The 27,621-nt window shown below is 37.8% G+C and overlaps 1 protein-coding gene and 1 pseudogene across 1 annotated transcript in view; one reads left to right on the top strand and one right to left on the bottom strand.

Annotated features, from left to right (window-relative positions):
- LOC148040751 (diacylglycerol kinase 3-like) overlaps positions 1–27,269 on the bottom strand; it is a 90,349-nt gene extending 63,080 nt beyond the window's left edge. The window contains exons 1-5 of the mRNA XM_087664878.1: positions 26,853–27,269; positions 11,093–11,209; positions 10,883–11,011; positions 10,695–10,777; positions 10,536–10,623 (exon numbers count right to left, since the gene is read on the bottom strand). Coding sequence (XP_087521004.1) covers positions 10,536–10,623; positions 10,695–10,777; positions 10,883–11,011; positions 11,093–11,209; positions 26,853–27,146 — 711 coding nt within the window. The 5' untranslated portion in view covers positions 27,147–27,269. The remainder of the gene's footprint in view (positions 1–10,535; positions 10,624–10,694; positions 10,778–10,882; positions 11,012–11,092; positions 11,210–26,852) is intronic.
- Positions 17,278–18,096, top strand: LOC148040752 (uncharacterized; annotated as a pseudogene).
- Positions 27,270–27,621: the final 352 nt, after the last annotated feature.

Here is a 27,621-nt window from a genome sequence, read left to right as displayed (position 1 = left end):
TCCACTCTCCTTATTGTGCATATGGGACTCAATACAGCTCTTCCTAGAGCATACATCATTTGTGTATTTCTCAACACCCCCCTCAAATGATGAGTCCCTACACTTGCTAGCTTTTTCCCCCCTATAGATAACATGGCCCGGGATACTAGCTCATAGGCAGCCTAGTCAAGTTAAAGCTTGAGACTTTACATCTTTGGCAAGGGTTTTTACAAAAAAAATCCACTAAGCGGAAGTATCTTCCTCTTCTTCTTCATTTATGAATTGACCTTGGTGGTCGTCATTATGCATCTGCTATGCTCTTTTCTTGTAAAAACATTCACTGGCAATATGGCCAGTCTTACCACAATAATGGCATGTCATCCAACTTCTATTGTCGATATTGAATCCTCGACCTCTTCCCTTGGGTCTAGTAGTTCCTCTAGTGTATAAGAGATTTTCCCTTGAGTTGGTCTCTTTTACAACTTTGCTTTTGAATTTGCTTTCTCCATTAAGCAATGAGTGCTCAATATCTTTGAGTGAGAGACTAGGAACATTACTTAGTGTTGAAACAAAGTTCTCATATGGTTCATGATTAACACTAGCAAGTAGCACTACTATTGCCTCATCCTCATCAATGTTCTTTTTAAGAGTTGCTAGCTGAGTTTTAAGGCTCTTGAACTTATTCATGTGTACAGTCATAGATGAACTGTCTTTTACATCCAACTTATAAAATTGCATAAGTAATTTTACCTTTGAGTTCTTTGCTTGTGTGCCAAAAATTTTGTCAAGTTCTTCCCATGCCTTCTTTGCATCCGTGATGCTGGAGATGTGATGTAATACATCATCTAATAGACCCCAGGCAATAATACCTAGAGCTTTGTTGTTCATCTTCTTACATGCCTTTGTTTTAGGCTAGTCTTCTGCAGTATCTTCTTTCTTGTCATCTGCATCTTCTTTCTCATCTTCAAACAAGTCCCACGATTCTTTCCGCATAAGGTGGTACGTGGTCTTCTCCTTCCAGGCATGAAAGCCTTCACCATTAAACTTTGCTATCTATTCCACTTCAGTCATCTTAGTAGGAGGACTTACCATGAGAACTCTCGGGCAGTGTCTATCCTCTTACAAGAAGATTGAGATTTACACAAAATTTTTTCAATGTGACTTTAAATCATCACACAGATTGAGAATAATCTTCAAAGCATGAATCAGAAGGTGAGTTACTTCTTGAATGTGCTAACAAGCACAAGTGATGGGGCGGTGTCAAATCCCACTATGTAGTATCAAAAGATTCCATGGTTTTGAAGATGATGATTCTTGTTGCTTGATGGTTGATATTACCCCTTTAGCTTGAATCCCTCCTTGATGGTAAATCAATTTAATATTTGCTGGAAGATTGAGTGCTGTAGCAGATCTTGAATAGTAGTAGTTGGCTTGGCCAAATGGATTTTAGAATGGAGCAAAGAAAGAATCTTGAAGATATGGTGTTGATGCTACTGCTTGAGGTCTTTAAGACTTCAAAAAAAATATTCAAAATATCCCAAATCTTTATTGGGACTCTCAAATTAGTGTGGCCTTTATTTGTTTGAGTGGTAGCGGAGAGAAAATGAAAGAAAATAGAGCTTGAAGTTGCAATGGGTATGGAGGGTCTGTCTAGGGTTTCCTGGCCAACTGGTTTTTTTCTTGGCACAACATGTACAGTAATTAATCCACAAACTCTCTGAGTTGAAAGTAGCTTACATATGCACCTTTAGTATCCCTATGATCATAGGTTGGATCGCATAAGAGGACAAAGCATACGATAGTGAAGGAGGTGCAATTCTGACAACAGCAACAAATTTTAGCAGTGCTGATGCATAGAGTACGCAATGTCGAGTTGTAATGTGTCAAGATGATGCGGCCTTGACTTGGGAAATAACTTCCTAGAAGAAAGTGTGTTGAGATGAGGCTTGTAGGAGGAGATTAGGAAGCTCCAAGTGAGCTAGCTATAACCTGGCTATAGAGTCACACAAGGCAGAAGCTAAGAAAAAAGGCAATGCTGAACTTGAGTCAAGGAAATGCTAGGGTTCTATGTGATATAAAGAAGCCTTGGGATTCAAGGAATAAACTACAGAAGAGAGCTTGGAGAGATATGCCCTCTACAGAAAGTTATGGAATCTCAAAGGCAAGGATGTGCGAGCTGGCTATGGCTGCCAACGTGCAGTAAGTGGAGAGATGAGTTGAGAGTGAGCTCATTAGTTGTGGACTTGAGCTGACCTGAGGTTAAGAGGGACTGAGAGATTAGGGAAGGAGCCATGCCATGCCCGACTGTGCTCTGATACCATGAGCAAGATGCGGATCTAGAGCATGGCAGATGCTATAGCGGATGGAAGATGAAGACCAAACTCATGATGACATAGATAAGTAGAGGCAAACTATTACACAAGTGAATTAGGTTCCAAGATGGTAGCTTGGACTCATAAACACAATCTTGTGTAGGACACTGACAAAGGCAAGACACTTAGGTTAAAGTAAAAAGCATCATGACATTGTATTCATTTCATATGAAAGTGATAGTCAAGTACAATGCTTTATAGAAGTTGGGTTGTTCAACTCTCCTCATTGTGCATATGGGATTCAATACAACTCTTCCTAGAGCATACATCATTTGTCTATTTCTCAACAAGAAGGCGGCATAAGACATCTACCATAGTAAATGTACAAAAAAATTTAGGACTTTCAATGTCCAAAGGAATGGTGTCATGGTGACTATTAGGCAAGGTAAAACCTCTAGAAGGGTAAAAATTTCCCTTAATCCAAAGATCGTAGAGAAGACACTGGGATTAGCAGAGAAGTCAGAGAAGAGGCCAAAGAGGGATGTGTATGGAATGCTAGGAATAGATAAAAAGAAAGTCTACACTAATGATTGAATTAGCCTAGCATAGAATTGGAATACCATTGTTGGAAAGCCTTGCAACCAATGCCCTGGATGAGGTGAATTGGAACGCCTATGTCTGGAAGGCAATACATACATTGGCAAAGGTACTAGCCACACCATTGAGGGTGGCAAAAGGGGAGGTTTCCTCTTTGACTCACTCCACCACCGAGGAAAATGGAGAGCTGCAATAGCTAGAGGAGAAGTCAAAGAGGCTAGAAGAAGAGCATAAAAAGAGGCAAGAAGAGGAGGAAGAACGACTGAGGCAACAAGAGGAATAGGAGATTGCATTGGCTATTTGGATATCCATGGAGCAAGCCTCAGGATCTTAGGAATTGGCAATGATGAGCCCAACAACAGAGGAAGTGCCAAGCACGAGTACAGTAGCTAAAGAACTAGGAGCAAGACTAGTGGAAAAAGATAAGGGTAAAGCCCTCCTACGACCAATCCTACTAGTCTTGGCTACACCAACAATCACCCCAACATAGGCTATAGTGGAAGGGGTGTTCAATGAAAGTAATATCATGGCCTAGGAGCAATACCTCATTAGCAAAGTACAAGAAATTTCACCAGCACCCAACGAAGGAGCCCCCTTTGCAAGAACAAGGTACCCCACTTAGAAATGTCAACCACTTCAGTGCCTTCGGCCATGCGCCACAATGAAGATCAAGACAAATTGGTAAAGGAGTTTCAAAGCCAACTCCACAAGGCAACAAAAGATAAAAGGACACCCTTACAGAGCTTAAAAAAGAGAAGGCTACCTTTGCAGACTACAAGATGGAACAAGTAAGAGTAATGACTATCATAAATAGGGGGGTGATCGCAATAATCAAAGAGGCCTTGAAGGCAAGAGAGGGAGAAGAGGGTCTAAAATAGTTGTATGATAAAGAGAGACAGAACCACATCTCCCTAGAAAATATGTGTGCCTTCAACTCTCGAGAGAATAAACATCTAGAGATGAAAATAAAGGAGTTGAATAGGCAAAGAGAAGAGGAAAGGAAAGAGCTACAGGTAGCAAGGAACCAAAGAGATGAGGAGAACACAAAGAAACTAATGGAGTTGCATATCCAGCTAACTCTTCACAAACAAGCCATAATGAAAGAGTAGGTAAATGTAAAAACCAAGAGCAAGAGCGCATGCATACACTATGGCAGGAGCAAGAGCACAGGATTGCCACCCTAGCCCGGTACCAAAACCAAAGGTTAGAGCAATTGAAGGAAAAAGCAAAAGAATGTGCAGCCAAGAGTGAAGATCAAATTAAAAACTTAGCCTACAAGTTGGCCCATTCCAAGAGTGAGGGCCTCTCCTGGTGGAAAGCAAAGCCGTGATTGTCGAGACAAGAATGCTAGAGAAACAATATGCATTCTTAAGCATAGTATTGAATGTCACGTAGCCAAGAAGAGGAGATGAGACATTGGAGCAAAAAAGAAGAAAACTAGAACTAACGAGGAGGGTCCTGCAAAATGGACTCCGTGACAAGGCACCCAAGCCTAGCACCATCTTGAGAGTAGAGGAGCAACATGCTCACCTAATCTTAGCAAGTTTAATCACACAAAAACTCACCTTGCTAAGTCTTGGGGAGCTAGAACAAAAAATATAAGAGCCACTAGAGCTAGTCCAGGGAGAAGCGCCTGATGAATTTGAACCAGACCATCAAGAGGAAGAACAAGTGCAGGAATCAAGTCCCCCCTATGTAGCTACAAGACTTGCAACTAGAAGAGAAAGGAGAGAAATTAGGGCCACCTAAATAGATGGTCGAGATAAGACATAAGTGCAGAGAGCAGTTAGAACATGCCCGCAAGAAGTTTTAAGCCAAGGTACCACAAGTTCCAAAAGTGTCCATTCCTCAAAGTGAGGAGTGTGATCCCATCAACTAGGGCTAGGAACTTGCAGTCTGGGAGCAATGGGAGAACCACTACCACCCCTTTTAGTTCTCCTTCACTTTTTCTCTCACATTGGAGAGAGTATTATCTCCTAGGGTGGTGGAGGATGTTATCAAGCTTTCATCAAGGCTAGGAAAGAGATGGCTAGAGGAACGGAGGAGGCACCCCACAAGGTGGCAGCATGAACCTATAAACTATTGGGAAGCTAAGGCAATGGAGGTACCCCGGAGGGTAGAGGGATATGAGGCATAGCCTAAGTGGCATAGGAACATCTTGGACTCTAGTTTAGAGGCCTTGATTACTTTCTGTAGCACCCGACCCCATGAACAAGATGATCCTATCTACATGCCCTACCCAAGAAAGTTTGGAGTTGATTTTAATCGGGAGGTGCATGCTAGATATGACTTCCCTCTAATCTACAATGTAAATTCCTCAATTCCTTATTTAAAAGAGCTTTATTTTCATCGAAAGGGACCTCTACCCATCTATAGCAAGTTTCCTCAAGGACTTCTCCTCATGTCCTGACCCCACTTTCATCACTACATGTAACTACCTCCACCTATTGCAAATATTACTAAAACAAAAACCTACTGTAGAGGAAAAGTGGTTTCCACCCCTCTTTTTTGATCTCAATGCTAGGATAGATAGTTGTGTAATGGTGCACCTCATGATGAGAGCCACTCTCTTGCCAACATTTTGTATGAACCTCTTAGAAGACATGAGTGACAGTAGATTCCCTAGGTGTAACCACCCATTTTTGTCATCTACTCCACTCAATGTAAGAACCAACTTAAAGGGGTATCTATAGAGCAAGAAATGCCTCAGTAAAGCCCTCAAGCCGCCATGCAACTTGACCTTTGCTCATCAATGGGATGTCTCTTAGCATTCTCCCTTATTAATTTAATTTTTTAATTTAAAAAAAGAGAAGAAGAAGAAAAAAGAAAAAAAACAAGAGAGAAAAGAAAAGATGAGAAAAAGGAAAAGGACAAGAAGTAGAAAGAAAAGAAACACAACAAGGAAATTAGCCCATTTGTACTCTACAAGCGTCATAAGCACTACACCTAGGGACCACCGTAGCCCTTCCCACACTTCACATACTTAGCACACATTAAGGGCAAGACACACCTAGAGAGCTCCCACTCACCTTACAGTTAGACATGTCTCCCTAAGTCACACCCACAGCACCTCCCTTTGTACATGAACCAGGTTATCAAGTGTGGGACAACACCACAAGCTTGGGCCTAAGGTCAACCCAACTCCCAGTTCCATTGGCACAAACACCATACACTACATAGTGAGGTAGGCACATCCCTAGGTAGTACACTTCCTTTTCTTTTCATATATATTTGGCAACCCGCAATCAACCACACCAACATCGGAGGTCCCCATCATCCACTCAATCCACCCTTGGCCTCCACAATTCCTCATCCATTTTGGTGTGTATCTTCTCCATAGCCAACCTCCCCAAAACCCCATCATTGATCCACATGGAAAACCTTCAACCACTTGAGCCCTTACCAACAAGTGCCATGAGACTAGCACTCAACTAGGAGGGGGTAAAATTACACCCCAAAAAGAAGTCCAAGATGGAAAAGCCCCAAAAATTTAGAAACGGAAGACAACCCTCCAAGGTGAGAAAAATAGAAGAGAAAGGCAAGCTCAAAAAAATGTAGGAAAGGCCTCAAATGTAAAAGGAAGCACACGATAGTAAGTGCATTGAATATTTTAGCACAAAAAGCTTTGAGTGCATTGTAACTCATTTTGTAAAAGAGCACTAGACTCCCTCCTGTGCAATTTGTAAATATAGATGGGCATGGGTAAAGGAACATGAAAGTAGGAAGGAATAAGGAAAGAGGACCTAGGCTAAAATGGTCAATCATGTAAATAGGAATGGGCACCCCAAGAGGAGGAGGGCATGCATAAAAAGGCAAAAAGTGAATGAAGAATATCATTCTTGTGTGTGGCCAAAACTAGCTATCTTCTTCGCTTCTTCTTCTTGGTCTTGCTTGCTTGATCTTGTGCTTGAAAGATGGAGTGAGTGTGTGAGGGTGAGGGACCATGGTGGAGAAGCTCTCCACCTTCTCCTTTCTTCTTCTTCTTCTTCTTCTCTTCTCTTCTCTTCTCTTCTCTTTTCTTCTCTTCTCTTGCACATGGCAATGGAGCATGGAGCTTAGAGCTTGAGGATTGAGCTTGCTTGAGCTTACACCCTTGGATCGTGGAGCTATCGAAGTGCTTGAGGGAAGAGGCAACTCGATTGAGCATGGAGGTAAGCTCACTACACTTCTAGGTTGAGAGAGCATACGGCTATGTGAGAGGTAGCCATCTTGACTTGAAATGCGTGAAACAATAAGCGGTCTGTTGATCTTGGCAATTGAGTAGATGCTCCCATAGTAATTCCTATACTTGTTGATCTGGAGCTCAGTGAAGCTCAAGGTGTTGGCCATTAATACTTGGATGATACCACCACATGGTTGATGGATGGTCTATGGATGCTTATGAGCACTGAGTGCTTAGTTTTGGATTCATTCATAGCTAGATTAATAGGTCTAATTGCTGGTCACAACCTATGAAATCTTCTTAGTCACTATTATTTGATGCAAGTAGAATCATTGATGCACACATGACTATGTATCACAACTTTCAAAGGCTATGACACATGTCGAATAAGCTTGGAGGTTGCAGATACCTTGGCTATGTAGAGTTTTTACTATTGATTGCTTCAAACTGCTTGACTATCAATGTACATTGGAAGGCTCTTCCTCATATACACATAATGCTTTATGTAGTAAATGAGACCTATATGATATGCTATTGCTTACAAATGTTATGAAAGATGTTTTGAGATGTCTATGGATGTTACTGAGCCAAAATACATTGTTTGCTCTACAAAGTTCTTAGAGCCATTTATTATAGGAATAAAATTGTCATGTCTAAAAAGTGACATACCTATGCTAGTTGATTGAAGGTTTTTGGGATCCTAATTGTAAAATTGATGCATGCTATGTGTCTAGAATGAGCTGGGACTGAACTAGATACTGAGTATACAAAAATGCACATGCATTGCTTGAATGTTATGCAATCATCTTGTTTATGAAGAGACATCTTGGTGAATCAGGCTACGATAGCTTGAATATTACACTAAAAACATAGAGTAGAAAGCATGGAAAATGCTGATAGGAGAGACAATATCACACAGATAGTGGGTAAAAATATGGATAAAAATAATTATACAATATGGAAATTTTGCATTATTAGAAAAGGATATTAGGATCTCACTACATGTGATGAGGTTGAACCTAAGCTTCCAAAACAAAATCCCACTATGGAATTGCAAGGCCAAATTCTTGTATGGAAAATGGATACAGAGGTGCGATGACCTATGGGGGGTATGGCAATATCCTCACATGGTAGTCTTTGGATGAAGTCTCCTAGTATTAGGGATTAGATGAATAGGATATTAGGTGGCTAATAGTGGTGGTAGGACACTGGAAGGGTGAATGGCCAACCTCCTACATAACAAGGGAGATCTTTCTACTCAAAAGTTGAAAATAAAAAAGGGGGGCAAGATGATTGTAGAAGGGTCCAAGAAAGCATATTATCATGTAAGGGATGATAGGAAAGATGCTTGCAAAGGGACCATGGGAGGGGATTATCAGTAACAAATGGTAGGAACCTCTTTAAGGCATACAAATACTAGAGAAATAAGTTTCATCGGACCAAGATTGGGATCTGCAAAAGAAGAATTAGAAGAATGGGGACTAGAAACTCCTTAAGGAAGCTAAAATTGGTTGTTTAGAAGAGAATCATGAATAAGTGGCCAATTAGGAAGAGGCTAGGTAAATTAGGTAGCCCCCCCCCCCCCCTTGTGTTTTTTGAAAAAGGCGGGGGGTTGCTATAACACCTTTTTTTGGGAATGCCAAGAGGTCAAAGGCTTGTGCACTATACTCATGAATTGGGTGGAAATGGATGATTTTTATGGTAAGGATGATGTCAAGTTGCTCACTCTTTGGTGAGTTTAGATACCTAAATGATTTTGTGGGAGAGCTTTTGGATGTAATCATGGTTGTGACAATCAAAAGTATATAGAAGCATAGCAATGCTAGACTTTTTGAGGGAACCATAGCTTGGGCCTCTAGATAGACTATAATACAAAGAATATATCTTTGTGATCTTGAAAGAGTTAGGTAAGAAGGCTTTAGCGATAGTCTAGTTGATGTCTTTTAAGAGATGTAACTGAAAGTTAGTTAGTTGACTCATCTCCAAGTGTGAATGATGTAAATAGTTTCAAGTAGTATAATCTATTACTTACCACATTTAGAAAAGAACACTCACCCAAACCTCTTGCATTACATAGAATTATTCCCCTATAATTTACTTGCAATTATTTGGGATCTTCACTACTACTCATAGCCCTCTCTTTTTAAAAGGTTCAAAAAATCCCAACTAAAACAAGCATATAATATAAACCTCAATAGATTGTAACTTCAAAGATCTCCATCTCAAATTGCATCTATATGCTTCGAGTTATAAAAACAGTGAAAGCATTTTAAATAGGATCCCAATGTAAAGGAAAAAATACAAATTAGATACCGAATGCATAGATTTCTCATTCTATAGTTTTTTAAACCAATAGTGGATCCCCAAGAATAAGGCTCAGAACAAACTTATATCCCTAAAACCCTCTCTCTTACTTAACACTTGTAAAGGGAAACATTGGAATTAAAGATGTCTTTGCATAACCATAATTTGATCAAAGTTGAGGGTTTAAAACCACCAAGTTTTCTATGGTATAATGGAGTCACTGTGATTGGAAGGACTATTCAATCTTATGCTATCATCAGCTCTTCCTTTTCTTCACCTTGTTTCCAAGAAACATGGCTATGAGCAAATCTTTTCTCACAAACATATCTATTATTTCTATATTGCATAAGGAGTAAACTTTGTGTGCATTTTGAAACTATAATCCACTTTCTTTTTTAAACATGTGACATTCTTCCCAATTGGGTGCTAAGGCATACCTATGTTAATAGCATATCTTGTAATAAGTTCATAGTCGTACATTGAAGATAATATATGAATGCTATTTGGATAATGGACTCCAAATGGGCTACTAGTTATGCACACTCGCACCCCCCTTTCTTAGGTGGTCCTAACAAGAAAAAGAGTTGATAAAATGGCTATTTGGATGATGGACTCCAAAAGGGCTACTAGTTATGCACACGCACACCCCCCCCTTAGGTGGTCCTAGCCAAAAAAAAAAAAGAAGAGTTAGATCAATCTATATCCCATAAATCCATTAAGTATCACATGACATTTTATGAGAATGGCACAATGTTTAGTCTAGATGTACTACACTATCTTTCATTAGGATAGCATTACATCTTTCGATAGTTATAGATTATTGTATTCTTGTCAACATATGTAAATTTATGCATCGTTCAATTCTCAAGGTTCTTTCTCAAAATACTATCATGAGACCTTCTGTAATATGAATCCTTTTGAGGAAGAACATATAATTCCAATGTTTCATCACCATGTTTTTCTTGATAATAAAATATTACTACAATTCTATAACCTACAATATTTTTGTCTAGGAAAAATGTTTAGTCTAAATTATTAGCATGCCATACTTTCTTGTAGAGTTATACATGAGGTAACAAAAATTACTACTATAATAAAATCTAACAATTACCCTTTTCTATATTAAACATCATTTCTCCAATATTATGTGTGTTACACAAGTTGTTTGTTATGTAGCTCACCTCATTAAAGGAGTAATTTGGCAAATGATGAAAGACGCGTGGAAAATTGACTTGCAACCCTTTATGCATTTTGACTCCCATAGTCCAACTGAGTGTTTGCAAAAGAGTTAGATGTGCACAAGTGATTGGAAAGATATTAAAGGTTTCTTTGATAAATACCTATCAAGTTCACAAACTATACTTTTCGCAACTTTGAGAAGATACATCATGGCATCCTCTCGAGGACATTTGAAGGATACTCCCTACAAGATATTAGACCATATTTAGCCAAATGAGTTTAGCCTCAAATATACGAGATATCACATTGAGACCTTAATATGCTAATATATCCATAACTTAATAATTACCCATCCAAAACTTCGAGCTAGATCATTCCCTGTTCCTAGGGGAATTATTCCTACTGGAGGAACATGCTCTTCCACACCTTTATTTAGCTCACTTAGAACCCTTGCCACTGTACCATCACCCCCTCCAACCTTGTTTGGAAACCTCAATATCAATATTCAGTTGCGATTTTGAATTTGCAAGTACAAAAATGTGGAACATTTGATACATACAAGAATGCGCAAATTTATTCGAACTGTTTTTGCGCACCATTCATCACTTTGAGCTAGCTCATCTAGGTAGCCTAAACCATATTGAAAAATATCTTGGACACTATCTATGTCAAACACCTGAAAATTTACATAAGCATGTTTAGTACATAGAATAACAATATAAACAAACTTAAAAGGTACTACACTCTTGCAAGCCTCATGAAAATTGCATTCCTTTCTCTTAAATTTTAATCAACACATGTTTGATACTCATTTTTTTGCAATCTTAATATTTTCTTCAAACATTTAGAAAAAAAATTGGCTTCCTTCTATATAGGCTCACAATATTTTGTTTTGGTTAAAATAATTGTTTCCTTCAATTATATTTGAGAATTCTAAAGCTTTATCTTTTCAAGATCTATGATTACTCTGACTCTCCTTCTTCTTGTATTTGCATCATAATTTTGAATGTAAATAGTCTCTCTCTCTCTCTCTCTCTCTCTCTCTCTCTCTCTCTCTCTCTCTCTCTCTCTCTCTAAAACATGCAAATACACCTACTAATCTTGGATAGCACCACGTAGAACAAATAGTCCCTTTATATAATATTGAAAAAGGAAGTATGTGAATATCACAAATGTGAGTAAGCCATAATGTCTATAATCTATCAAAGCATTCTACATGTCACTAAATCTATTAGTCAAGAATATCATGAATGTGAGAAATCCATAATATATACAATCAACAATACCATTAGGCACACACTTCACTAAACCTACAGCATTAGACAAAATCACATATTTATATTGAAAACTATGAGAGCTCCAAATGACAATGCAATTGCTTAGTATTTTTCATGTTTTCGACGCTTAGATAAAAGAACTCCATATACATGTGGATTTTACTAAGGCATAGGCCATTTATTAGTTGAAAATTGAAGGGTTAATATGTGAAGAACTCCATATACATGTGGATTTTACTAAGGCATAGGCCATTTATTAGTTGAAAATTGAAGGGTTAATATGTGAAGAACTCCATATACATGTGGATTTTACTAAGACATAGGCCATTTATTAGTTGAAAATTGAAGTGTGGAAAACTTTTAGAGGTGCCTTATGCTAAGGTTACAACTTATGGGGTAACTCTGTGTGGTCAATGCTAGAGTAGTTGAATAGCCATGTGAATTTTGGTTTGCCATTCAACTCGAGCTATGAATAAACAAGATTCTTAAGATTAGGAGCTTTTCTCTCCTTTAGTAGAAAATTCAACATGAATTGCATTATTTTTCTTTAGCAATCCTTATGTAGATCTCCACCAGCAAACATAGTCATAGTAATGCTCTACTTGATGCTCTTGACTCAGAGATTGCTTGCCCTATGGTTAGAGGGAAGGATGTGGCTTTAGAAGAGAAACAAATCATGATCCATGTGGCTGGCCTCCATGAAAGCTTCAAAAGGCTTGGAGGAAAGAAGAGAGATAAAGACTATGTTGCAAAAAGTAACTAGACTTCTAACTCAGACTAACTTTATATCCCTTTTCTTTGACCATTTTACATCTAGAATGGCTTATTTCTTGGCCACGACCTACCATTTTATCCATTGTGTCTCTAACTTGGTCTCCATGTCCTCCATTTTAGGCTATCCTCTACACTTGAAAGCTCCTTGGTCTCTATATCTATCCACTTCAAGAGTTGACACCTTGTCCTTGAGAAATTGGAATGTAACTAGTCTAAGAACTATTTTGACCAAAGGGATCAAAGACCAATGTTTTGATAATACTTGCTAAGACGAGGACTGAGAGGTGAGACAAGAGAGTGCAAAAGAGAAAGAAAAGAGGAGAGAGAATGAGTGATGGGGAGAGAAATACTAAAAAGTTAGGAGAGAAGAGAGGGTAGCCACCATGAAAGTTGTGAACAAGAATGTAATATGAAGAGACTATAACTCTATTACAAGTCTCAGCACATTATATCCCTATGCTAGTGTAACAAGGTATTATTAATAAAACCATCTCAAATAATATGTCCTTTCAACTTATTATATTATTATTATTTAACTATTAATAATTATTTTAAATATAGTATTTATAAAAAATATTTGAATATATATTTGAGTTATAAAGTTTTAATTATATTAGTAAATATTAATAATTTTTAAAATTCAATTATTATTATTATTATTTACTAATTTATAATAATTACTATTATTTATAAGTAATTTAGTACACTTTTACTTTGATTTTTGATTGAATAGCTCATAGCTCTTTAGTTTTTCAGCAAGTAGACAAGCCATATTTTGGTTTATGCTAGAGCTCATCTTAAGAGTACTATTTATGTTGTATAATTCTTTTGTACTAAATAACTCTTTTGTATGAAAAATTGTTTCATACTTAAGAGTTCATTGGTATTAAATATTATTTTGTAGTAAAGAATTATTTCGCATGAAAGAATTTTCTCACTAATATTTCCCTTAATCCTATATGGTAATCTTGGTGGTATTATCCTCTATACCAAGCAAACCCTCATTAGTTACATCATTTTAATTGAACGCATACTTTATAGCCTCATCTAAGGACCAAGGTGACCATTTCAAAGGGTGCCACTGGCATGGTATTATTAATATTTTCTATGAATCTATTGGTAGTCAATGTTTTAGCAAGAGATATCCTTTATATCAAAACTTTCAAGTAGGTATATAAGGTCATAATAACAAAAGGGGTGCTTTTCATTGACTTTGGCAAAAAAGCACATTACCACTTTCTCAAATGTTTCATATGCACACACATGCACATGCATATATGTGCATGTGGATGCTATGGTGTGGTAAATGCACCTACGGTGGGTGTATGCTAAGCTTATGTGTGTAGTAGTGACATATAGATGCTTGTGTGCACTAATGGGTCTATGTTGTAAAAAGAGCCCTTAGTGCCTTTGTGCACATTTGTGGAGCGTGTCACAAAATGAGTGCCCTATTGTCTCAAGGGCATTGAGCTATAGTGTACTAGTGCAATGTGTTTGGTCACTATTGTCTTATTGAGTTTGGAAGCTTCAGTAAACTTAGTTTGAACACATCCAAAGTAGCCTTGATACTTATCTTCACTCTTTCCCATGGGGAGGGTTTTCATTCATAATAATGTGAGTCTATCATGTGGGTTCAATAGAAGGGGTTCTTTCCTTCACTCTTGCCTAGCTGTCTTATTAAGTTTGGAATCTTCAACATGCATAGTATGGACACATCCAAAGTAGCCTTGATACTTACATTCACTCTTGCCCAGGGGGGAAGGGGTTCATTCATAATAACGTGAGTCTATCATGTGGGTTCAATAGAAAATGTTCTTAAAATCCATTTTTGAAACCTCTTTTTGCCATTATAAGGTCACCATATAATGGGATATTCATAGATTGAATTGGCAAAGTGTGTGTTTTATTCATAAATAAATTTATAGGTAAGGTGTTCTTAAATTTAACTCTAAATACACGTGACAATAATGGTTTATATGTATTGAACCCCCTAAGCCTTTATTGTTAAACAATAATATATGAATAACTTGATAAGAAAGACTCTTGAAGGAAGCTCTATGAAATACTCAAATAGCATAGGCCAATTCTTAAGACAAAGATACCTATATCAAGAGGATATGTGGACATGGCTTCAAGTTAACATTTGAATTTTAGCCTTAAAAGGAAAGTTAATTAAATTTTTGCTATGTCTTTTGGGAAAAAAAATGAATGTGAATGACATTACAATACTCTAATCAATAATATTGATGGTATATTCATAATTTTAAATATCACAATGTTTAATTTCTTGGTGCATTATCATTTTCAAGTCTTTATCTTTCCCTTTACATATTGCATGTGGTTTGACACTCAAAAGAGCCATGTCAATCAAAATGGGCTTAACTTTAAACCATTTGACATCAATTGGCACTTAATAAGTTAGTAAAATCTTTCAAAAAGGAATCCCAGATTTTTTGTGTGTGTGTGTGCTTGCGTACATGTATGTTCACTAATATATATATAGACATTAAAAATGAAAATGCATTCATAATATTGAAGTATCACATATATATTTCTCCCTAAGAAGAATTAAGTTAAATCAATTGAAACTTTTCTCCTTAGAGATTTCTAACTTTAGAGATCGAAAAAATGCATATGTATCCTTGCTCAATGGTTAGTAAACTCTAAGTCAATATTATGTACAATTTGACACTATAAAAAATGTCCAAGATGTCATGCATGCTTTTTGAAGCCTAATGTTCACAACATAAAACACAATGGAAATGGGTCAAGCCCCTATCATCATGTGAAATTTTATACATGCTATGTAGATCATTTTTTCTCTAAGGGAAATGAAGCTTAAGAGCAGCCATGGAAAAGCCCCTTTGATATCTTCCACTTGGAAAAGGCTTCTCACTCTTCCCCATGACAATACAATAGATAATGAACTTTTTAAAAATAACTAATTACCTATACATGCTAGCCTAGAATTATCCCTCAAGGGCTACTCCCACTTTCTGGATATATCTACACTATGTTTGTTAATGTTAACCACAAGAGGCAAACACACCACATGGTCTTTTAGTGTTCTCACTCTCTAATTGCATAGATTACATAGAATTTCAAATAAGTGTAGGTTAGCATCCCTAGATGGAAAGAAAAAATAATTACAAGTCATCCCTTAGCTTGGGATATGCACCTTCACTCACATCCTCTCATGCCACTACGCGCACACCATGTAAAAAAATCTAGAGTGTGGCCCTCTTATTGATTTAGAGAGCCAATGCCATTTTAGACATTAGTGTTAGTGTCCATGCTTCAAAAATATTAGATTTTTGGACAAGTTTTAACCAATTTTTGATATTTTAGATATTATCTCTTGTAAAAATCCATAAAACTGTACACAACTTCTAGATTAGGACAATAAAAGAAAGCATGTTTCTTTCGGCTAAATTGAGAGGATTTTATGTAAAAAGAGAGATTGGCAAAATTGCGCGACGTGCAATCGCTATTTTCAGGCAATGAACAACACTCCAAAGTGGGAGATAAAGAAGGAGTGATCTGGCTAAATTCTAGGCAAGTATCCTGCTATTTTACCCCCCTTTCAGAGCCAATGGAAGCATCACATTGGCGATCTGGGCAACATAGAGGAAGATATTATTTTATACACGTTTTTGTCTATTAGAGTTTTATCTTTTCATAAAGCAGAAATAAACTGACATGCTTCATCTTTGTTAGTATTCTTCTACATTTTCTATTTTTTTTTGTGAGTATTCATCTACATCTTCTATTTCTTTGAACACCTTCTCTTCCGTTGTCATACTGCTGTGCATCCGAGGTTTGGAATCCACCAAAAAGTTTGTGTGTGTGACATTCGTGTTTTGTGTATACCTACTTGTAGTGTTTGTATTTTGTTATGCGTGTGGCTTGTGTTTGTATGATCCCTAGTTTTCCCGTAAGTGTGTTTCGAGTTATCGTCTTAAAATTTTCCTCAGTGATGGAGGACAATACAGTGAGTTTGGTAAAACTTGGTAAAGGTTCTAATGCTCTGGTTAGGGAGATGGATTGAAAACCTCATTTGGTTGTCTATAGTAGAATGTTTTGAGGCTCTTGCAACAACCTCATGCATGGTGCTAAATTCTCTCCAAGAAATTTGGGTAAATAGTGGATGTGGTTATTGAAATTGCACTTGGCATGGATAGGATTGACTCAACAAGGTCACTTTGATATACTTTTCTATATGGTGAATGTTGCAGTGGTAATGGACTAGGTATGAAAGGGCATGCTCCTAGAAATACTCAATGTTTGGTCATTAATTCAGTGTGGTCCTATGCCTTAAGCGGCACAAGGAAAGAGGAGGATATACCTGCAATAAAACTTTGCTGGCAATTGTTGCAGTGATGATGGGCTGAGTGTGGAAGGGCTTACTGTTTGAACACTCAGTGTCTGGTTGTAAATTGAGTGTGGGACTTAATGATGCCTTCAGTGGCACAATGAATGGGGCTGATCTCTGTTTTTTGGAGGGAGTCGTGATGTAGATCAGGTCTATTTCAGACATTGTGCTGGCAACAATAGGGGGAGAAAAGCAATGACGATGACTGGAGGGAAAAAATCATAATGCTTGCTGGAGACAACTACGTGTTGTAGTCTGGAAAGGCCAGACCAGAAAAACTCCGCCGAGAAGAAAAGCTCCAACACCATATTACATGTAAGGATGACTACATTAGGGGAAGGACTTGATACAAGTGTTCTTCTGGACATGATCTCTGTCTCTAAAGAAGTGGGCAAGAAGATTGAATAGAAATGGTCGGCAGCAAAGAGGAGGTTTCTGGAGGGAGGCATCATCCAAGGACTCCGCAGCGGACGAGGCCGTCACAATTATAGCGCTTTCTCCATCAAGCTTGGGGTGGTTCCACAGGCTGAGCTTGGAAGGCCCACCTCTAATAGATCAAATCAAGGAAAAGTTGAAATCAATGTTGAATGCTCTCCGAATGCAACTCCAGAGTTCGGAAGGTGGAGAGGAATTATCCTTGGAACTTTCAAGAGCGTTGCAAATAAGTTTACTTGGTGGTCAAAGTGGAGCAGGTTAATATAAGGCAGAGGAGCAGCTGTTGATCTAACAGCCTTAAGCATTTTTTATGCCAAGCTGTGTTGGGTTTATACATTGATGGACTTGTTCTGAGCTTCGAAGGAAATCTTCTTGATGCCTTAGCTATTGCAGTCAAGGCAGCACTGAGCAATACGGGGATCCCCAAAGTGGAAGTGACAAGTGCTACTAATGAAGAAGAAGCTGATTTTGACGTGAGTGATAATCTAGAGGAGTTCTGCAAATGGGATACTTCCAAAGTACTTGTAATTGTCACACTAATAAAGGTACTGGAAGCCAAAGCACATGCAAACATTATTGATTGGCAAGTATTATATTGTTGATGTGACAGTAGAGGAGGAAGCCCATATCAACTCAGCAGTGTCAATTGCTGTGAACAGTTTGGGCAATATCAGTGGTAATACCAAACGAGGAGGGGAAGGATAGTTGTCTTTTTTATGCAGCGAACAATAGGGCAGCAGGGCATTCTGCATGTGGATGTTCAAGTGATGTTGTGAGACAGTGGTTGATTTTTTATGTTAACAGAAGGAGAGGATTTGCTTTGCTCATCATCAATGGAGGGCACAAACAAGGAGAAATTACTCGATCTTGCTCTACAAATACACAGCGCCTTTGTTGCAGATTAGGGTGAAAAAGCATGTTTGGGCTTTCACTATGTATGGACCATCAGTACTGAAAGAGACAAGCAAAGGAGACAAGGAAGTGTTCTGAACAGGTGGAGGTTATCAGAGCCTACTTCCCAATGGTTAGGAAAAAGTGACTGCTTTTGCTGAATAGACACAATCCACTGAAAAACAGGCGGTAGATGCAGCATAGTAGCTAATTGCCAGTGTTTCTTCCCCATTCAATACAGCCAAGGAGTCAGTAGCCAACTCTGGCTTGTTTCTCACAGGAGCTCAGCTGGATACTTGTAGAACTAAGATCTCCTATGTTGTGCCTCCATCATCACAAGGCAGCTTAGGAGAAAGCTTGTGCCTTTGTATTTCTGGCTTCCTGCACAAGAAGCCTTTTATGGTCTTGCTAGACAGCCTGAATCCAAGAAGATCACGATAGTGTTGTATCTTTGAATTCTTGATTTCTGCTCACAGTGTTTGAGGTCAAGGTGTTAATGCTCGAGTTTATCGTTTTGGTTAAAAAATCCTTACAAGAAGCTGCCTTTCCAAAAAGCACAGAAGTGGATTGCAATCAGCAAAGTATTTAGTCTAACCATGGACAGTTTGATATAGGATCTACAAATGCTGCAGAATTAAATTGGGTGGCCTAAAACCAGTGGATTGATTAGATTGGAATTCATCTTGTATTTTGTAAACATCTTGGCAGTAATACAATTGTTACTTGGCATCAATTTCTCGTCTTGCTTATTCACATGATTGATCTTCTATCTTGAAATTCGTCAAGGTCCTCTATGGATGCGACTTTGCTTTCGAAAACCCTTTGACACATCTACTCCTCTCCCTGAATCTCCCTTCACCTTACTGTCTCTTATCCCCGTGGTGGACTTTCAACACCAAACGCTCCGACATCATATTAGGGGAAGTTTATGCTATCATCAAATGTGAATTTTGAAAGATATTTGGGCTGATATCTTTAGCCATATTCAGAGAATTAGCTACAACAGTGCTCTTTTAATTAATTTCTTACTCTACAAAAGACATCTTATCAAAATATGCAAGTATTATGTGTACCTATGGCAGGGAAATGTTTGTAGATCATTCATAGATGCTTTGAGTTGAATTAAGAAATTTTTCTCTTATTTCTTGTCTATGGTAACTTATCCTTATCGGGAACTCAATTTGAAGCTCTCTTGAAGCAGGTCTCTTTGCCCTACAAGCCTTGTAATTGACTCATAAGCTTTTGTCCCTAATAGTCCACATTGAATGTAATCATGCAAAGTTGATTCATGCTATGGCATCATGTATGAATGATGGGATGTAGAGTAGTTTATGATAGATGACAGCATATTGTACTTGATTTTATTATTTTTGATTGCTCTTACAGTCAAGAAAACAAGCTTGATTTGAGTTAGAACTTATGAGATAATACTCTTGTGATATTTGCTAAGAACATATAGTTGGAAGCTCTATTAACATCTGAATCAAGAACTTGGCTTGAAACTTTCAACCCTTCACTTATCTCTACCATCTCTAGAGTCTAAGCTCTTGAACCCCCATACTCTCTCAAACCCCTATGATTGACCGTGAAGTACCTCTTGAACCTTTAAACATTCACTGCAATCTACTTATCTCTTGAAGACACATCTCTATCTATCTTGTCTAGTTTTCTTGCCAAACCCCTGTGGTGACCTTCAATCCTAAGCGCACTGCGACATTGGTGAACCCGACGTGAAGGTCGATGTAAGAGTACTCCAAGATGGGGGATTCTTCAGGAGGTACTCTACAACAGTTGGTGCACATATTGCAGCAGACTTAGCAACAACAAATCCAAATGTTACAACAACAACAACAACAACAACAAAGGTAAGACAAAGAGAAGATTGATTCCATAGCTATCAAGGACCTAGAGGAAGTTGGCGGGATTTAAAACAATTTAAGGGTCAAAATGTCTCTATTTTCATTCGCTTGTATGTTGAGAAAATGCTCTTCTTTGGTGTACCGCAACATGCATGGAGTCGCTATTTTGCCAAACTAGCCAAGCATGGTCTTGAAGAAATAATCCATGTTCTTTTTCAGCAAGATGCGGATTGGGCTGCATTCAAAAAAGCCCTACGTGAAGAATTCTTCTTAGAAGACTCTGGCCTAATGACAAAGAAAAGTTTCACTAATTGGGTTGAGAAACCCAACAAAGAATCAGATGCAATAGCTTTATACCATGAGTGTGAAAGTAAATTTGGACAACTTGATGTTGAAGACCAACAAAGTATGGAAGGTCAGAAGAGTGAATTATTCCTTAAGGTTGTAGATCCCATTCTGCAAGAGAAGTTTGTTGATTGCCTAGAAGATGCTAGCTCCAAATCAGGAGTCAAGACTACATGGAAAAATGTTACTGATGCAGTTAACATGATTGCTCGAAGAGAGCGGATGCGACTAAGATTGGGCTCTACTTCAACTCCAAAACTCCATTGATGGAGCTTGTTCCACCTTCAAAATCCCCTATTCCTTTGACTAATCCACTAACTCTTTCTTCTTCTGTTCCTTCTAAAATTGATGTCATGGATGAACTCATTGAAAGCATGTGTGACCTTCATCTGAATCTTACAAAATTTAGTTCCAAGGTAGAGAAACTGGATGTCAAAGTTGAAGAATGAGGATGATCATCAACTCAAGACCCATGAAAAAAGGCTATAAGAGGCATTGTATTTGGTGTAAGAGCTAACAACATGACAAGAGGGAGTGTTCGGCCTTTCGTGAGGCTAAAGTACAAAAGCTCGTCCTTTGGAAAGATGGAAAAATTCATGCAGCTAAAATTGGTCTTCCATTGGAGCCAAATTTTGGCAATGGTGGAATGAAGAAAATATTAGAAGATTTAGCTGTAAAGAATGCCTATGCCGCAATTGACACAGCTACCTATGGGCTGCAAATTGAGCCAACTACACCAAATTTGAAAGCATGTAAAGCTAATGTGCAATCTAAAGTATGGATGCAGACATTAGATCAAATGAAACGTGGCAAAGTAGCCAAAGATGATTTGACTAATGCCAGTCAGTTCATTAGAGGAATAACTAGTTGGAAAGAATCGGTACATTCTTTTTCTATCTTTGCACATTTGGCTGATGTCAATCATAAAGAAGTCTTGATTGAAGAAAAGAGAAGAAGAGAAGATGAATCAGGGCCTTCCTCTTCTGGCCCTCCGAAACAGGTAACTAGAAGAACGCCTAAACAACCAAAGCTTGCTGAAAATATAACCCCAAATCAAGAGATGGAAGATGTGCCACAAACAAAGAAGACCAAAGGAAAGAAGAAAGGCAAGCAGCCAGCCTACGAATTGCAGTCTGACATAGAATCTGCAACCGATCTGAAACGAGTTCTAGAAGAACAAATTCTAGGAAGTAAAATTGAGTTCACCTTAGGTGAAATTCTCAAAATTTTCAAACATAAATTTCATGATGTAATTGTTAATGTAATCAAAAGAAAAGAGAATATGTTGGTGATGATGCTAAAGAAACAGTGCATGCTTTTTTGCAAGCTCTTCGAGTTTTTGTGCAGGATGAAGAGAAGCTAACTACATAAGGAATTCAGCTTGAAGCAGTTAAAGAGTTAATTGCAGCAATTGAAGCTAAAGATAAAGAAAGCATGGATACAAAAATTAAACAAGTGACGGCTAAAAATGTAATGGTCGGCGAGTCCAAACCTGTTGAGTAGCCCACCTCTCAAAAAGAAGGTCATCTACAGCACATGCATGACGAGAAAGAAGCCCGATTTATTCCAAGCAATCACTACTCTTGTACACATTGGGCAAGAGCAACAATGGAGATAGTCGTCAAAATTGGAGAAAAAGAAACACCTTGTAATAAGCAAGGATAATGAACGAGCTGTCCAATTTCTTACTATGTGTGTTAACCATCATCGAAACACAGATCGACTACGTGATTATCTTGTGTCTCCTAATCCCAATAATTCAAGGGTTTTTGGGCTGCCTTGCTATAAAAGGATGCTATGGCAATGTGTCATGTAAAAAGATTGATTCTCCTTATGCTACAGAAACTGTGTCTCTAGCAAATCTGTATGTATGTACAACCAATAGTATGGGCTGTTATAAGTTTCTTCTAGCCATGACTAAAGCTGAAAGAAAATATTTATGTCATGTAAAAAGGGTGCTGAAAACTTATGACATTATGGCTGAAAATGAAGATATTTCAAGTATTTTTTTTGGACTGATTACTATTGACACATTGGCTAAAATATATGCAGTAGCTCATACAGAGAATCAAGCTGAAAATCAGTCCATATAAGTATGTACATTGGATTTTTATCAAACAATTCAAGAATTTGTTGAGCAGGAAGACATTCGTTTACTCAACAAGGCTCAAGTGCAAATGGAGACAAAATACAAGACGGTGGATAAGAAAGTCAAGCCTATGGTAGTCCCACTGCCTCCTGAAAGTGAAGGGCTGGCTGATAGGGTAGCAAATCAGCCAACTCTTCGTGATCCTTCCAACATTGGTCACAAGTTTACATCTAAAAGTATCAAATAGCTCAAAATAGGTGATAATTATTTCCTTTTGTGGCTGAAAAACACTCTTTTATGCAAATGTTAATGAAACATGGAAAATCTTTTGCATTTCAGCCAAGTGAAATAGGGTGTGTGGATTCAAATATTGTGGCTTCTATGGTCATTTTTATGATCCCACATATGCCTTGGAACCTCAAGCCCATTCCCATTCCAAGGGCGCATTTTCCCAAATTATTAGAGCTTCTAAATGAGAAGATCAAAATGAAGATTTTAGAACCTTCTTCAGCACCTTACTCAAATCGATGGTTTACCATGCCCAAGAAAAATGGATCTTTACGATTCATTCAAGATTTATAGCTTGTTAATCGTATCACAATCCGAAATGTTGATTTGGATCCAATTGTTGACGAGTTTACTAAAGCTTTTGCAGGTAGATAAATTTGTTCTATGGCCAACCTATATTCAGGATATGACCAATTTCAACTTTCATTAGAAAGTCGAGACATTACCACAATGAAGACACCTCTTGGATTGGTCCGCATGTGCACTCTACCACAAGGTGCCACAAACTCTGTATCTCATATGATGAATGCCATGCACAAAGTCTTAAGGGACTTTATTCCACAACTTACTCTTCCATTTCTTGATGATATCAAGGGATGTGAAGTCAATGAAAAGAATGAGGAGCTTGACAAAGATGGCTGCAGGACATTTATAGTTAACCATATTCATGATTGTGTCGGGATTTTGACAAGGCTAGAAGAGGTACATCTTACCCTTTCTGGAACTAAGTCAATTTTTGGAGAAGAAGGAGTCCTAGTGGTCAGACATTTGTGTGCCCCCTACGGACGTAAACCTTTACCAATCAAGATAGATGCCATCAGTAGAATGCAAGAAAAATGCACAAATATTTCAAAGGTGAGAAGATTTCTTGGCACATGTGTATTCTATCTCATATGGATACCACATTTTGCTCATGATGTAGCCGAAAATTTCTATCAATTGTTAAGAAAAGGCCAAAGATTCTCTTGGGGGAAAGAGCATACTCTCACTATACGCAAACTAAAAAAGTTGTTAATTTCAGCCCTACTCTCAAAAGGGCTGATTATTCAAATGGTCAACCCATCATCCGTACTGTGGATACAAGTCCCATTGGGATAGGATAGGCTATTGGCCAAGAAGGCCTTGAAGGTAATAGGTATGCAATTCGTTTTGGAGAAAAAGTTCTCAATGAACGTCAAAGAAGGTATGCACAAGTAAAAAGGAATTGTGGGGAGTTGTAATAGCATTAAAGTGTAATCACGAATACTTTATAGGTGCTTTCATAGTGGTAGAAACTGATTGTCTTCCACTCTTTGGCATTGATGTGTGGAATTAGGGTCTTTGAGATACATATACATATTTAATGCAAGACTTTCCTATTTTTTCTAGTCCAATCCTTATGTTTTTTTTTTAAATATTCAGTGGGCTCATCAAGTATTTTTTGAACATGCATCTTTACTTGTAATAAGGTCCCAAAGACCTCTCTCTCTATCAAGAAATTATTCATACAGTAGGACTATACACTATAGTTATACTTACTCAATTTACCACCCATAATTTGTGCAATTAGTATAGTTTTTAACATTATGATGGTTGTAAATTTAGTAAAATCAACTATATATAATGTGCCAAATGAGTATCCAAGTATGTGAAAAAACATTAAGCATCAACTAGTCAAAACCAAGACCCTAAAGTATTCAAAATTCCCAAGAAAATTCATATAAATTAGTTGTTTAGGCTAGATTTAGCATTTGTAAAATTTGTTCTAAATCAAAGAAGTTTTATGGTATCCAATATTTCCAAGATGTTCTTTTATGCTTGGGAAAGAACCTTATCAAGTTTGGTTGTCTTTCGAGTTAGTATGCAAGAGTTACAAGCTTTGGAATATCAATGTCTCTGACTAGGACTGCACACAAGAAAAGAAGTTGCAGGCTGCACATAACTTTTTTGGGACAAAATATTTTGAAATTTCATCCTAGTATCTTCACAGAAGTTGCAGATTGAAAGTAGAGATACAGTATTGTAGAAGAAAGCTTGGCTATTCCAGTTACAAATCAAAAGTTATAAATAGATTTCTGCAAAGTGGTCCTAATTGATCATTTTCAAAAAAGCAGGGAGTGATTAACCTTAATGGATACAAAGTACTATCACACCAACATTTGGATGATGATGCCATATGTAAGTGAGATGATATAGAGTTAAGGATCCCGAATACAAGTAGAAAGATATTCATTAGAAGAGAATTAGAGGAATATGAAAATGAAGCAAAGCAGGACATTGATGAAGAAAAAGATACAAAGCTTGTAAAAGACGATGAGGACCTTAAGCTTACAGTTGAACCTGCAAATGAAGAAGAGTGAAGGTGGCACATACCAAAGAATGTGCAGGTTTGGAAATGATAGATATTGTGATACTAGATGTCCACTTGGTAAAAATGTATGGGTTTTAGTGAAATGTCGAGATTTCATTTGTATGTTGTGAGATGTGTTTGTCAATGATAATGAGAGTTTTTTATATCCTATCCACTCTATGTTAGGTAAATTAGAGTCAGTTCATAGGTCCAAGTAAGAATCAAGTGTATATGGAATTCTAAAAGACCAAATTAATGGAAAATAATTGTCTGAAAAGGTCCTATGATTATTTATATGACTTTACAAAAGTATGACAAGATATATCAAGACTTGCCAAGAGTAAGTTAGTGTATTGAGAAGATCCTTAAGTTAGTTATCATGTCTAAAGTGGTGAACCAAACGGGAAAGGGTTTCAAGACATTTTAGGAGTCCAAAAAAGTGACCAACGAACCAATTGAAAAGAGCTAGTGCCCAAGATTAAGGTTGGGAGAAGTCATGAGAAGTAAAAGGAATGATTGCATTGAAAACAAGGGGTTATTCGCAACTGTTGAGAACCCCATGCTGCTATGTTTTTACTGTATCAAAGCTTGAGGAAAAGCAAAAACTAGAAGAGAGGCAACTCTAGTTTAGTTTGGAAGCAAAGACTTAGTGTCTTGGAAGAGAAAAAAGACGAAATACACTTGATTATCCTTGTCTCTATTAAAAGAGCATTTGTAAGGCTGAACATGGGATTCAAAACATAGATATTACTATCATAATAACTAAAATTGCAGTTGGGCTAGACAAAAATCTTCCTAGTGGTGAAGTGATTTGGCTTGGATCTAGGTGCCTTTCCTCCCAAAGGGCTTGCTTGAGCAAAAACGATTTTAGGACAGATTTGTATTTCTAAATACCTATTGTTGTAGGTGAGTCTTGATAGTGAAAAGAAAGGTTTTTAATCAGTGAATTTAAGAGTTTTCGAGCTAAATAGTATTTGAGTGGCTATATGCATAATACAGATTGTTCGATCCAAATTGATTGTTTTGAACAAAGTACTTTTTAGTATAAGCTCCATTTGGGCCAAGATAAGAGTTTGACCTAATATCTCAAAAAGAGTTTTGTCTAAGCCATCAACTTGGATGCAAAGTTTCTTGCCTCGACTGAATTTGTTCAATTGTAGACAGAAGAGTTTATTAAGAGTTGCATTGTATTGTGTGGAATTCTTGTTAAAAGAACATGTTAGAGTCTTCTTTAATTTGATTCACAAAATTTTTTGACTCTCTTTCTCTCCCTACTTACTATATCCCTTCTGTCCTAAACCCTTGTGGTTAGGTCTTCAACCCTACATGCTCTAAGAGTGCTCCATGCTTAGTTACATATGAGGAGGTATCATTGATATGATAAGTAGGTGTCAAGGTGTCATTAGGGCAAAGAAGTGCAAGTTATCCCTAGGCCGAAACCATGCACCTTCTCATCCACAAAGACAGCAAGCCCCACATGTGCTTGGTACCCAACCTATGATGAGTGGGTTCTCTAGGCTGGATAAGTGCTTAATGGAAGAGTAGGCATTGTTAGGGCTCGATAGGTGTTACATATTTGTTACAAGGTGAAGGTTTTATATCATCAACCACAGAAACAATCTTGCTTCTACCACCCAGTAAGAAGATATGTGTAGTGTACCTGCTCGTGGCTGAGGATCTCAGAAAGGAATGCAGAGAGAGCAGGCCCTTTGTGACCTCCACTCTTGTTGTTGATGATGACAATGAGAGGGTATGGGGGCGGCTGCTGATCATCATCCTGTGATGGCCTGGCAACATCTTCAGGTTTAGCCAATTGACGCCTTCTCACTGAGGCAGCCATGGCGGTTCTCAGATACTCAGGAATCACGAATAGCCGCCGCAGTTCCATGACCTGAGCGTCGTCGAGTGCTGAAGAGGAAGAGAAGCAGGAAGAAATGCTATATGCAGGATGCATATTGAGATCAGAAACTCTGTGTGTGTGTGTGTGTAATAATCAGGCGCTAATGGTTTCGTTCCTGTCTGCAGCTATCGTTTAAGAGAAATCGCTGCCTTGCGTTCTCAAGATGATCAGTCACATAAAACGTGGTTGATGAAGAGAGAATAATGTTATGTGGATTATATGCTTGAGACCTATCCTAAGGTATAATGCTTCAGGCCTACGCTAAGGTGATACCTACCCTAAGGTAATTGCTTAGCGGAAAGAAAACTCAATGGAAGGATTCCATAGAAGGCATCATATCATTGCGTTTATAGGAGTCTAAAAAGCCCAAAAAAAAAGGGTTTCACATGCTCTCCCAGAACATTCTTGGTAGCCAATAGAAAAAGCCCCAATCTAATCTTTTGAAGCAAATAACATCTGCCTGCTATTTTTATAATAAAAATTAGGTGCACATCGGTGAACTAAGCTAGTGCTTCATGCATCAGTGTGT

Source organism: Lygodium microphyllum, chromosome 2 (genome assembly GCF_053477565.2).
Source record: "Lygodium microphyllum isolate KBCC chromosome 2, Lygodium_microphyllum_v1.1.10, whole genome shotgun sequence".
In the NCBI taxonomy this organism is placed as follows: Eukaryota; Viridiplantae; Streptophyta; class Polypodiopsida; order Schizaeales; family Lygodiaceae; genus Lygodium; species Lygodium microphyllum.
This window is presented reverse-complemented; position numbering and strand designations above follow the sequence as displayed.